The 13,003-nt window shown below is 38.7% G+C and overlaps 1 protein-coding gene across 1 annotated transcript; it reads right to left on the reverse strand.

Moving 5' to 3' along the window:
- Positions 1 to 8,608: 8,608 nt before the first annotated feature.
- wfikkn2b (WAP, follistatin/kazal, immunoglobulin, kunitz and netrin domain containing 2b) lies at positions 8,609 to 12,485 on the reverse strand. The gene is made up of 2 exons (XM_077625866.1): positions 11,969 to 12,485; positions 8,609 to 11,154 (listed from the first exon to the last, which is right to left on the reverse strand). Exons 1-2 carry the CDS (start codon positions 12,146 to 12,148, stop codon positions 9,610 to 9,612), a joined length of 1,725 nt encoding a protein of 574 aa, XP_077481992.1. The 5' UTR covers positions 12,149 to 12,485; the 3' UTR covers positions 8,609 to 9,609.
- Between the last annotated feature and the right edge of the window lie 518 nt (positions 12,486 to 13,003).

The raw sequence follows: 13,003 nt of genomic DNA on the forward strand, positions 1-13,003 counted from the left end.
TCTTACCAGGGTAGCCATTTATTAAGACACCGTCCCCTGCACACATACCTTCTTTTTCTTTTCAGTGTTTATCTTAGTCCAAAAATAAATCCAAGGTACCGCAACAGCGCGGGTGCATGCCTAAATGAACTTTTCAGAAAGGGAAAATATCAAATGTGATTCATACAGAGTCAAAAATGGGCTATAGGTTCTTTATAACATTCACTTCCTTTTATAGTGTGAGGATATTTTAGTCTTAGACTCAGTTCCTTCAGAATTGCACTTTGTAGACCAGAGGTAACTAACTCAGTATGTTTTCCATATTTCCCTTCTCCAACACACTTGACTCAAATAATCAGGATTATTATCAGGCTTCATCGAATCATTGACTCATATATACAGACGCTCCCCTACTTACGAACGCAATTGGTTCCGAGCGATTGTTCATAAGTTGAATTTGTTTGTAAGTTGATTCAGTGCTATATTTTGTATTATAATTTATGTTTAAGGCCGATATAAGTATATTGAAGGTTTATATAAGTGCATTTGTATGTTTAAGGCTTGTATAAGTAACACGCATTGGTTTGTACTGATTTTTTTTAAAAATAAAATGGAGAGAATATGTACAGTACTGGAGAGAGAGAGAGAGAGATTTATGTATTAGAAACTGGCCAAAAGAAGCGACCTAATGACGATTGCACAGTTTTCTTCTTTTTTTCATCATAAATGATGCGGTAGCACTGTATGGCATCATTCAATTGATTTGCAAACTTTGTGCAACGTTCAATATTTGGGTCCTGCTGCTCGATCTTTCTGTTTATAAATGGTACTGACGGTCGAACGATTCAATGCCCGTGAAACGCTCACCACTCTCACGCGCATCAAGCTTCGTTATTATTGCCACTCGTTTCAAATGAAATGGCTTGCCTCTTCCTTGCAACTCCCTCAATAGAAGCCTTTAGCTTTTTACCAACCATATTCAATATTGGATGCATGAGATATTTAATGATACAAATGAAAAAGGTTCTTTGCACACTGGAGATACATTCACGCACTTCCGCATTGCAACGAAGAAGAAGGTAGATGCTGGGTGAGCTGAGCTCTCACAGCGCCAGGCGTCGGTATTAGCGGCGGAAAGAAGTACTACTCCGAAAAAGGCGCGAAATACAAAATTGGACTTGCGAACATTTTTGGACTTAAACGCAATTTGCAGACATGTTCGTATGTACCGTTGTTCGTAAGTTGAATGTTCGTAAGTAGGGGAGCGTCTGTATATATATCCCGGTATGACAGTGGTTAGCGTGTCAGCGTTCTGGGATCGAGGGTTTGAGCCCAGGTCGGTCCTCACTCTGTGAACTTTGCATGTTGTCCCCCAGTTTGCATGGGTTTTCTCTGGGTACTCCAGTTTCTTCCCACATCACAAAAAAACATGTAGGTTAGGTTGGTTGGAGAAATTGTTCCTAGGTATGAGTGTTAGAAGCAATTGTTTTGTCCGCCTCCTTGTGCCCTGCGATTGGCTAGCCACCAATTCAAGGTGTCCTCTGCTTGGGATAGGCTCGAGCAATCCACGCGACTCTTGTAAGGATAAACAGTTTGGAACATAAATGAATGATTTTCTATCTATCTAACTATATATACATATACTATATATTGCACATCACAAAATACATCCAACGAACAATAATACTATATCAAATAATGGCTTCAAAATATTGTCGTCTGGGCCAATTCCTGACGTTTGACACCGCTGTCCTATAAAACAAATATTTAGGTTTAAAAAGGTTAACTAATTAAGTTGACAAGTATTGTTGCATTTAAGAAAAAAAAGTATGAATAGCCACACCAGGTTGTTAAACAGGTTACTGTTGCTTTCAGCATGTCACTTTATATATAACAACCTATCCAAATATTATTGCCCCCCCCCCCCCCCCCCCCCCCAAAAAAAAGCACATTGATGGACAAAAGCGAGGGAGAGAAAAAACAGAAAGACCATTTAATTGTTCTCTCTCTTTAACACATACAAATGTTCACCCTGCCCATTTGGGGTCTTAGAGCATGCCAATAAAACTGCCTTCTGCTTAATACAGCCAAAATAAAGGGGGCAATAGATATTTAGAGAAGCAATTTCCCTCATCCTCATGCAGATACACAAACACTCCCACAGTGATGAAGGGATTGCATTAGAAAGAAGAGGGGATGGATCCAGGTCATAGTGACTGTGGGAGCTCGTGTGAGTGATTAAAGCAGACACTCTCAGGCAACTGCCGCTAACGTCCATGTCTGGAGAGAGAACGACGGACGTATGGAAGGAAGCAGAGAGACTGAAAGAAACAGGCCTTACAACACGTCAACTCATTCCACTTGAATGATGTTCTATTCCAGAGTAGCCTGTGCTGCCCTTCCTAAAATAAAACAGTGAAAGAGTCGATTAGTATGCAGCAATGCTCCCCTGGATCCCAAAACATGCGACACACCAGTATTACAATATTTAACAGTGATAATTCAATATGTGACTGTCTCAACATATATACAGTTGTGGTCAAACATTTACATACACTTGTAAAGAACATAATGTCATGGCTCTCTTAAGTTTTCAGTTATTTCTACAACTCTGATTTTTCTCTGATAGTGATTGGAACAGATACTTCTTTGTCACAAAAACATTCCTGAAGCTTGGTTCGTTTATGTCTTTATTATGGGTGAACAGAAAAAAGTGATCAAATCTGCATGCCCAGAATACTCACAACCTTGAGGTTACAGGAGAGGAGACTGGGCTAGATCAAGGTAAAACTAGTTCCAACAAAAACACCCAAGTCTATCTGTTGAATCTCCAGTCTCCGTATAATAATAATAATCGGACATAGGCCCTGTCATCATTATCACAACACAAAAAGCCTACTTGTCATCACACGCAGAAACTGCGTGTGACGAAATTGATGATGCTTCTCCATAAGCTACGTTTACTCGGCAAAAGACCTAAATAAGTGTAAGTTACGGACTTGTAATTTGGCATTCTGCTGTTGTGGATACAGGTCGCTTACCTCTCGCTTACCTCTCACTGTCTTTCACTTACCTTACTTCAGTCAGCTATTAGGAGGCAGATCACCACCCAAACATCTTTTCATATTACCGCAGAAGGGAATGTGTGTTATGTTACCGCAAGTTTAGATTTCTGATGGATGTGGGGAAAAAACTGTCCTTAAGCCTATTTGTCCGTGCTTTGTGGGACCTATAGCGTCTGCCAGAGGGCAGCAGCTGGAACAGATTGTGATATGATAACGTTTGCTTTCCCCCCCAAGTTTTCTCTCTTTAGGCTCACCATGCAGCTCTTCTGGCGTGCCCAGAACACTCACACCCGAGGAGACTGGGCCAGATCAAGGTAAAACTAGTTAAAAAAAAACACCTAAGCCTATTTGTTGAATCTCCAGTCTCTATATATGATAACTTTTGCGTTTTTTTTTGCACGCATCAGGCCTGCGTCTAGACTCAGGAGCGTCTTCAAGTGATCCTCGCAGGTTGCCGGCTTGAAGATGTAGCGTCTCTAAATTCTACACTTTAGAGAATGCTGGCAGGCTTCTGGTAGGTTAATGTATTTTGTTTATTGTAGAATATCCAAGTACTCATCCAAATTAAAACATCTTGTGTTACTTAATTCTGTGAAATCTGGTATTTTTCATGAATTATATCACCATGATGAGGTTTCACTGATTATAAGTACAATTGTCCATCGATAAATGGACGAAAAATCCTCTTCTTGGCGTTGGAATTCTGGAAGAAAAAAGGTTAAGGGTCCCGTAGACCAACATTAAAAAAGACTGGGGACTAATTAAGTAAAAAAATATACTAAATTAGGTATTATCTATCAACATCAAAAGGATCCTTACCAGGAAGGCCCTTCCCATAACACCACTCAAGTGCTATCTCTCCTTTGCTAGTCAGCAGGCCTTCATCCCACTGCAAAAGAAGGCAAGCAACATTAAAGCCACAGGAGGAAAAAGAAAATGGAAATTAGACATACCACTCTGGTGGCTTGGTTTGCTTTTTTTTTGTCCACTGCAGAGGTAGAGAGACTGAAAAATAATCCGAGTCTCTATAACAGGGATCTCCAACCAATACACCAAAATCAAATGATTGTGATCAAGCTCCTGGACAGCTTGCTGATGAGTTGATCATTTGATTCAGATATGGTGGGAGATGTGGAAAACATACTGGACAGGTGCCCGAGGACTGGAGTTGGAGACCCCTGCTCTATAACGACAAGTACCAGTGAGATGTTGGTGCCAAAGACGTGCGTTCACCGTGTCATCCTTTCTTTAGTGTTGATTTGGTAAACTTAGATGGATCCTTAAGAGAAGCAAGATACAAAATGAGTAGGTTTAGTACACAACATGAAAATAAGAAATAAAATAACCTGAAACACAGGTCCTACCTCATCCACAACTTCTGCCTTGACTTCTTTGGTCTTCTCGTCAATTTTGACAGCTTTCACCGTCTCCGTGCTTTTAAACATCGACAAAACACCACAGTGGGATTATGAAATTGCTTATTTAACCATTTTGATGCACCCACATTAATTTCCCATGTTATTTCATCCTAGATGAGTTTTTCAGTCAATCATTTAAAATCCATTCATTTAAAAAATATATATATATATACGTATATATATATATATATATATATATATATATATATATATATATATATATATATATATATATATATATATATATATATATATATATAAAGACGGCAATATCTTTTCATATTTAGTGCCACAAAAATCACTTGAATTAGCATATGAGGTAAATATTTAGTTAGAAAGATTTAAGATTTAGGATTTATTCAATCATTTTTTTATCCTGACAAGGGTCACAGGGGGTGCTGGAACCAGGCCTGAATCGGTGGCCACCCGATCGTAGGGTACAAGGACAAGGACAACCATTCACGCTAACACTTGTACCTAGGGGCAATTTAGAGTGTCCAACCCACCTACCATGCATATTTTTGGAAGGCAGGAGGGCAAAAGGAACGGGACAACCATTCACGCTCACACTCATACCTAGGGGCACAATTAGGATCGACCTGGAATCAAACCCTCAATCCTAGAACAGGTTTACACACTCGGCCGCCGGGCCCCATTAGGATTTATATCTACAGTTTAAATTACTAAACATTTAAATTTACTATTTCGATTTAGCGCTCATTATCTAGAAATTAAAATATTGGAGTTGCTGAATGCTTATGTACTGTATTTTCTCGCATATAAGCCATATTTGTAACTAAAAAAAATGATGACTGAATCAAGGGTATGGCTTATATTGGATTTGATAACTTTTATTCATTATATGCGCACAAGATTTGCTATACTCTTTCACCAATAGATGTCAGCAGAGTAACATGTACTATTTGTTAGTTATTTTCTGTTTTTCAGTAAGAAAACAACCATTACTGGATGAATTACTAACTTCCTTATGGTACTGACCCTAATAATGTGCTTTTGATTCACACAGTATCTGAGAAATACCACATCCGATGATTTTTCTTAAGATTTTCCCTTCAAAGTAACACATTTGTACTCCCTATTAAATCCTTGAATATGGGCGTGAAATTGTGAATCAGAGGCGGCTTATACACGAGAAATTGTAAATTTCAACGATTTTAAGGCAATTTTAAGGGTTCGGCTTATACGCGGGGCAGCTTATATGCGAGGAAATATAGTAAATGTGCAATGAAATTTCCCGAATACGGGATGAATAAAGTTATCCAATCCAATCCAATCCAATAAAAAGGTGATTCTAAAATTTTTAGAACCATACCATATTCTAAACACTGTGTGGCGCTAAATATGAGAAAATGTTGCGCTTTTTAACTGAGCCCCATAATTACCACCCACCTACCACAAAGCTCGAAGCCCCCTTGTCCTTGAATGATACATGGCCATGGACTCAATTCATCTCCAGTCAAAGTGTTTGAATGGCTACTGTATCTTTTCAAACGATGTTCCTTGCGATATGGTCATAACAGATGTAAGTCATGAATCAAAACAGTCTGGAACCACCCAGCTTGTTGATCTCTTCCCCAGGTGCTATTCTTCAATCTCTCCTGGATGGAGGCAAACATAGAGGTCTACATTGCACAGAGACTGTTCGTGCACTACACTTGCTCAGCCTGCCTCAGGTGAACTGAGCCCATGAACGCGTTGACCCTTTTGAATTCACTAATGTCTGAGAGAAAGGAACATAAAAAAAATGTAAACCTGCAGATATAAATCAAAACAATCAAGTTTGCCCCTTTAGCTGGCTCACTTAAAATTATGAAAGTAATACGTTGCACATGTTCTTTTAATGAGACATTTGATTGAAGAAACATTTTATAGATACCAGACTTTGCAGTTTTATGGCAAAGGCTGAAAAGAACAATAATACTGGCTTTGATAGTTGTAGTAACCACAAAATTACTCTTCCAGTAAGAAAGAATACCAGTGGGTTTGGAATAAATTCTTGTCTGTCCTTCAAACTGTTGTTTAAACCTCTTGTAATGTTTCCTAAATTCTTTGTCTTTGGCTTCAAAGTACTTTTTATGCGTCACAGCAGATTCCGCCAAATGAAAATAGCACGTTTTCACGACCAATTAAAATGCCTGATGAGAACTGAGTTTAGAGGGTTGTGTCAAGCTGTCTGACTACTGTTGATCATAAATACAATATACAGTCGTACCTCTACTTATGAAATTGTTTGGTTCCAAGACTTTTTTCGTAACTTTAAAAGTTCATAAGCAGAGGTGGACTTTATATGTAAATTCTCTAAATCGTTCCACGTCCTCACACAACTAACAACTAAACCCTTTAAAATTGGTCCAAGTGTCCCAATTTTGCATGAAAGATGTGAGGAAACACTAAAATGAGAGAAAATTATAAGGAAATGTTTTATGAATGTCTTAAAATAAATAAAGCATAATAAAATAATAAAATGAAATATCTCCCTCTGTGGCCGTTATAGATGTAATACCCATGTTTGTCCGCCAGGTGGCGATAAGAGCGTTTTACCAGGGCCGAAAACCGTCCACTTTGTAGTACATTTTAGACTTTTACGTGAGCCCTGTGTGCATGTGTGTGTGTGTGTTTGAAAATATTTGCCACGTTGCATTTGTACGGTTTTTAATAGCTTAATAAGGGGAATTCAAAATAAAATAACGGATAAGGAAATGCATTTACTTTTTGGGGGATTTTGTAACTTGGATATTTTTCGTATCTCGAGTCACTCATTTGCATATTAAAAAATTGTAACCTGAAACTTTGGTATTTAGAGGCATTTGTAAGTAGAGGTATGATTGTACATGAAAACAATAGGCATGTGCAGGGAGGGTGACCAGATGCCAACTCACCTAATGAGAGAGAAAGACTACATACATTATTGTGAAAGCCGCCAATGTTTCAGCAACAGTCCTTAATTGTGCTTTCGCAGGTTTTCACAACAATTATACGAACTCTTTCACAACAAATACTTTGATTGTTATAAAACAACAAACTGGATTCTAGTAAAAGAAGCATGGAAGTACAGCTGCAGCCTTACAGAAAATAGTATATTTTTTTACATAATAAAGCATATTTACTATGCCATATTTTGGAATACTGAATCTTTTTGGCAAACAACAATTATAAAATATTTTTTTACCATTATCTTTATTTGATTACTTGAACGGAATACACTGGCTTGTTCCTTCACCTTTTACTGTTGGTACTTTGTGTCATAAAAAGTTCAAGAGTGCCCAAATACAATATGTATATATCATATAAAAAGCAGTTTCACAATGTCAAGACACAAAAATATTATCAGAATTGCAGGATGACATCTCAATTTGTGCAACATGGAGAAAAGAAAGGATAAATATCCGGACCAACCCACCCAAAGCAGGTCATATGGTCACTGTAGTTGCATTTTAGCGGCGTTTAGATATAAAATGTACAGCTTATGTATATGATTAACACAATATATGCATATGTTTAAACTCTGATTTGTTATACGAGCTCATATTTCATTGTGGTGCGACTGTGTGATCCTCAGATAAATTCTTTCCTCACCTAGAGCCACAACAGATGGGGAAGTGCACTTCTGAGCTCCCTCGTGGTTTTGCCAGTAAATGAGAACGGATATGTTGCCTTCCTGGTTTCTCTGGATGGGAGAAACAGAATCTCATGCGGGAAGGAGAACACCCTCGTCGAAAGCCCACCAAGGCATTCTAAAAGAAAAAAAAACAAGAGTACTGGCACGCCATGAAATAAATGAATAGCTTTTGCACAGCAGGTTTACTGCTTGACTTTTTTACTCGACTAGATTGGACTACGAATGCCACAAGAGGTTTGTAAAACTGAATGAAGTCTGCATTTAACAGAACAGAACAAAACAATTGGTATGAGCAGGGATAGAATAAAATCAGCATTAAATTAAGGCTCTGTTCGCTTTTTTTTCTTAGCAATACTCTGATGACCTTGACATGAACAATCTTCACTTTTAGTTCTTGAGTTGGTTATCGATCCAAAACTTTAATAAACAATGACAAAAATAGAGCCCTATATTTAAATTTCTTAAGATCACATTTAATTGCAGAAAAACTCATCAAGAAGACAATGTTCAGTTAGGGTAATTCTCAAATTTATTTTTATTATATATATACAAAAACAAATCATGAGTTTATATGAAAATAAATAGTCCTGAAATAACAAAGCAGATCAACAGAATTCATTTCATTTCAGAAATGTGGCTCATGAAATATATTATAATTTATACATTTTCATTAATTAAAATCTGTAGAGCCAAAATGTGTATAGTACTGTCATCTGTTTCAGTTTTCATATAATGACTTTGATGTTTAAATCTTTTTACAGTTGCATACACTGAGTATGAGGCATACCATAATTCATGATTACCTTTTATACAGATTAGCATAACGCTCACATACGTTACTGATATTATTTTTGCTCATCTTGCAGACACTAGTGAAAGGCTTTCACACGTGCTTAAATATATGTTCATAACAGTATTCAAATATTTTTTATAAACACGAGTAAAAGGCTCTCATGCTACCTACACAAAAAAATGCTCTTACACAAACTATTAAAACGTTCTTTTTCACACCCATGAAACTCTTATACAAACCAGTCAAAAATTCTATAGGATGATTGTTTTGTTTAGCTGCATCATATTATTTATTTTGCGCAGCAATTTAGCAAGATTACCCAACCGAGTGAAATCTAATGAATATTAACAGTTGTGTGTTTATTTGTCAATCAAACAATTCTGCTTGATGAGAACCTTTTATGTCACAACAATCTATTGAAAATTACAATGACCACAAAATAGATTTTTGAAGACAGCCAAACAAATAAACAGTATTCATTTAAACAGGTGTAGGAAACAAACAAAAAATAACAAGGCAACATAAAAAAATCCTCTAGGGTTTAAAAACAACAACAACAACAAGTACATAAAGTGTTTTATGTGTGTATAAGAGCATTTTACCAGTCTGCCTAAACACGCAACTCCCATGTGCATGTATCGTATGTGTTTGCAAAGAGAGAGTTGTGTCATTGTATTTACTGTAGAATGGATATGTGTACTACCTGGATACAACCTATTGAGGACTACTAGTGATGGCTTTGAGAATGTCACATGTGTTCTTGGAGATGACCTCTCTAAGTTTTCGTATACGACGAGGACTGGAAGCGCCCACGTAGCTGTCCGGCTGCAGCACAGCCATGCCGTCGCTGACATTGCCCATTATAATGACCTGGTCCTCAGAGGCTGCCCCTGAGATGTTGGGGCATGGGCAGCTCCAATCCATGTTAATGAAGTTCACCTCAAGAGGTTCCTTACCAAAAAATCGGAGGCCCATCTTCTCATCCTTAAGGATTTCCTCCACAGTGACGAGAGCATGGCCAGATTCTTTCTCCTCTACTAGCCCGGTCATATGTCCCAGGATGACAAAGTCGCTACGACAGAAACTGGTCACAATCTTGCCTCTCGGCTTACAGGTTTTGCAGTTGAGGTTTTTCGGGTACGGGCACACCTCTTCGCAAGCTTCTTTGGATTCAAAGTTGTTGTCATTGCCTCCACAACCTCCATAGATGAATGACTGGCATTGGCGCAAGATGCTGCTGTAGGCCCAACGTGGCTCATAAGCCTTACAGGGGCCCTGCAGGCTTGGGAGTTCGCAGGGGCCTGCCAGCTCAGGACCACAGCATTCCATGCACTTTTCGTAGGTCTCAAACAACTTCGATGGCTGTTGACCACTAGTGTGGCAGTAAGTAAAAGATAGGCAATTGTTGCTTTGGGAGTCAAACAACCAATTCACTTTCTCAATGTCGCTCCCACAGTCCTTGGTGCTGAACGGAGGCTGCATGCATTCCTCTGGGGTGCACAGGGTCAGGTTAATAGCTTCTGCAATCTTTGGTGGCTCTGTGGGTAACACCATGAGTGGATGATGGGCTTGTACCATGCCAGACGGGTTCTGGGCTATACAGGTGTAGACGCCTGAGTCTTGCATTTTGGCATTAAATATGACGAGTTGGGCATTATTGGTGACAACCATATTCCCCTGCACATGATTACGACCCATGACCACCTTCTTTACACCCTCAGAGAGGTGTTTCTCCCAAGTGATTTCAGGTGGGGGGTGCCCAGTGACATCACACAGGAAGCTGGCCGTGTCCCCTACATTCACGGTCTGGTGAGGCGGTGCGCTCAAGACAAGAGGTGCCTGGGGATCGACAGGAGGCGGGGCAGTCACCTGCAATGCCGTGGTGGTCGGGTGAAGAGTGGTCACCAGGGGCAATGCGGGGCTCGTGCTCAGCCAGGTGAGTTGGAAGCGGCATGTGACAACTGAGAGGCTGATACCTTTGGAGCATGCTTCGGCATCCATGTAGCACTTGTTGTAGTAAGTCATTCCATCTGAAGCACACGTGAATTGGGGCTCTCTCTCGCAGCGGTCCCGACATTTACAAACCGGTTGGCCATCCCAGATGTGACACTCTGCCCCTTGTTGGGTGCACATGAAGTTGGCACACGTAGCTTCCTTGGGCATACTTACGGGCCCCTTCTGCCCAACCATGTATCGAGCTGCCACGCAACTGCGATTCCCACACACGTTCTGGCAACACCTTTCGAAGGATTCACACTCCTAGAGGACAGGAAATAAGAAGTCAAAGTGTCTCTGTGAAGCAATCCAAATTTTATTTGCGTGCTGTTAAACAACATTTTCTGTCAAGTATGAAACGATAATCGGATGAAATAAAAACGTACAAATTAGCACTTATTTTAGCAAGAGCAAATCATTTTTCTAGATTCTTTTTGATTAAAAATAACCTCAAATTCTAATTTGATACAATGCCAGCAGTGATCTAATATTAATGATTTTGTGACATTATCTTTAAAAAAAAAAAACAATAACCCCCCTCCCTTTTTTTGTGCATATGCTTCTTGTGCACTGGAAAGATGGGGGTCCACTAACATTGGGACTGTCCAGGGCTCAGGATTTGATGCTATACTGGGCTCCACACAGTGAGGTGTTGGCACAACTAGTAATGTCACAGCTGTCATAAAATAGCTATTTATTTGTTAATCAAAGGTCTGAGAAATTCGCAATTTGCATACTTAAATTTGGTGATCAATAGTCTGTCACATAAAGGTCAATCATACTAGATTTGTCTTTCCCTTCAAGCTACCATTTCCACATTTACCAATATAATCTACTAAATGTGCACTTTCTTATATCAGTAACTGCCCAATAAAAGGTTGAGGGTGCTCCAAATACTGCTCCTCTTAAAAGAACAGCATATTGTAATGTTCTTTAATAACAGAAAAATATATTGAATTAAATGTAATGAGTGTTTAATTATTTAAAAAAATGCAAACATTTCGCAAACATATAATTCTTAATACTTAACTGTTTTGTGAATAGAACCAGTATCATCATTTTTAAATAAGTTGCTTACCTGATCAGATCCGCACTCTCGTGTACACGTACTCATGGCGTCCACCCACAGGTTGGGATTCATATCGTTGGGGCACATTCCCGCATGTGAGTAGGTGATATGAGGTAAAACCCCCAATTGAAGCTCTGTCCACACACCAACCACAAACCAAATCCAACGTGGAAAAAGCATCCACCACATCTCAGCTCTAGAGCGTAGTTCCACAGGCGACCGAGGCACAGGTTGGTTGAAGATTTAAAGAGAGGTGAGGCTTAAAAGGACCTACAGATGCACATCACACGCGTCAAAAGTAATTCAATCACTTGCGTTATAATAAAGATGTGCTACCATTGTCAAACAACGGACAGAGAGTTGTTATCAAGAACTTGGAGGAACATTTTTAAGTGAGTGCTCAGCTTTGGGTTGGGACTGGCAGAGTACCTGCCTGTTGAAAGGTCTCACACACATACACATGTACTGTTAACCCTTTGAATACTCCACTGTTGCCAATTAAAGCATGCTGTGTAGAGAAGGTGAATTAGAAAAAGTATTCAGACTGCATAAAAGTTATTTTTATATGTGCATGTATTAGGAGAGATAATTTATCAGATTATTATGAATTAAAAAATACAGGCATACCTCTACTTACAAAATTAATTGGTTCCAGAACTTTTTTTCGTAACTTGAAAATGTCATAAGTAGAGGTGTACTTTATATGTAAATTTTCTCATTCATTCCACGGCCCTCACACAACTACCAACTAAACCCTTTAAAATTGGTCAAAGTGTCCCAGTTTTTTATGAAAGATGTTAGGAAACACCAAAATGAGAGAAAACTATAAGGAAATTATTTATTAATGTCATCCTGCCATCCATCCCCACAATGAATATACTTGTATATTTTAAACACACACAAAAACTTCACAATCGGACAAGAGTTTTTCAGTTGCTCTTAACTTACGCCAATATTTTTAGCAATTATTTTCAAACACATTTAATCTATTTAGAAGAAAATCATCAAATTGACCTTAATCCTTTAAATCTTAAAAAAAAATGC

The sequence above is a fragment of the Stigmatopora argus genome, chromosome 18 (genome assembly GCF_051989625.1).
Source record: "Stigmatopora argus isolate UIUO_Sarg chromosome 18, RoL_Sarg_1.0, whole genome shotgun sequence".
NCBI classification, from domain to species: domain Eukaryota; kingdom Metazoa; phylum Chordata; class Actinopteri; order Syngnathiformes; family Syngnathidae; genus Stigmatopora; species Stigmatopora argus.

What these genes read in the sequence shown, in the direction of transcription:
- wfikkn2b (XM_077625866.1), bottom strand. Translation starts at nt 12,148, where the DNA reads ATGTGGTGGATGCTTTTTCCACGTTGGATTTGGTTTGTGGTTGGTGTG. An exon ending in GAGAGTGCGGATCTGATCAG is followed by an intron (nt 11,155 to 11,968) that starts GTAAGCAACTTA and finishes CCTGTCCTCTAG; the next exon opens with GAGTGTGAATCCTTCGAAAG.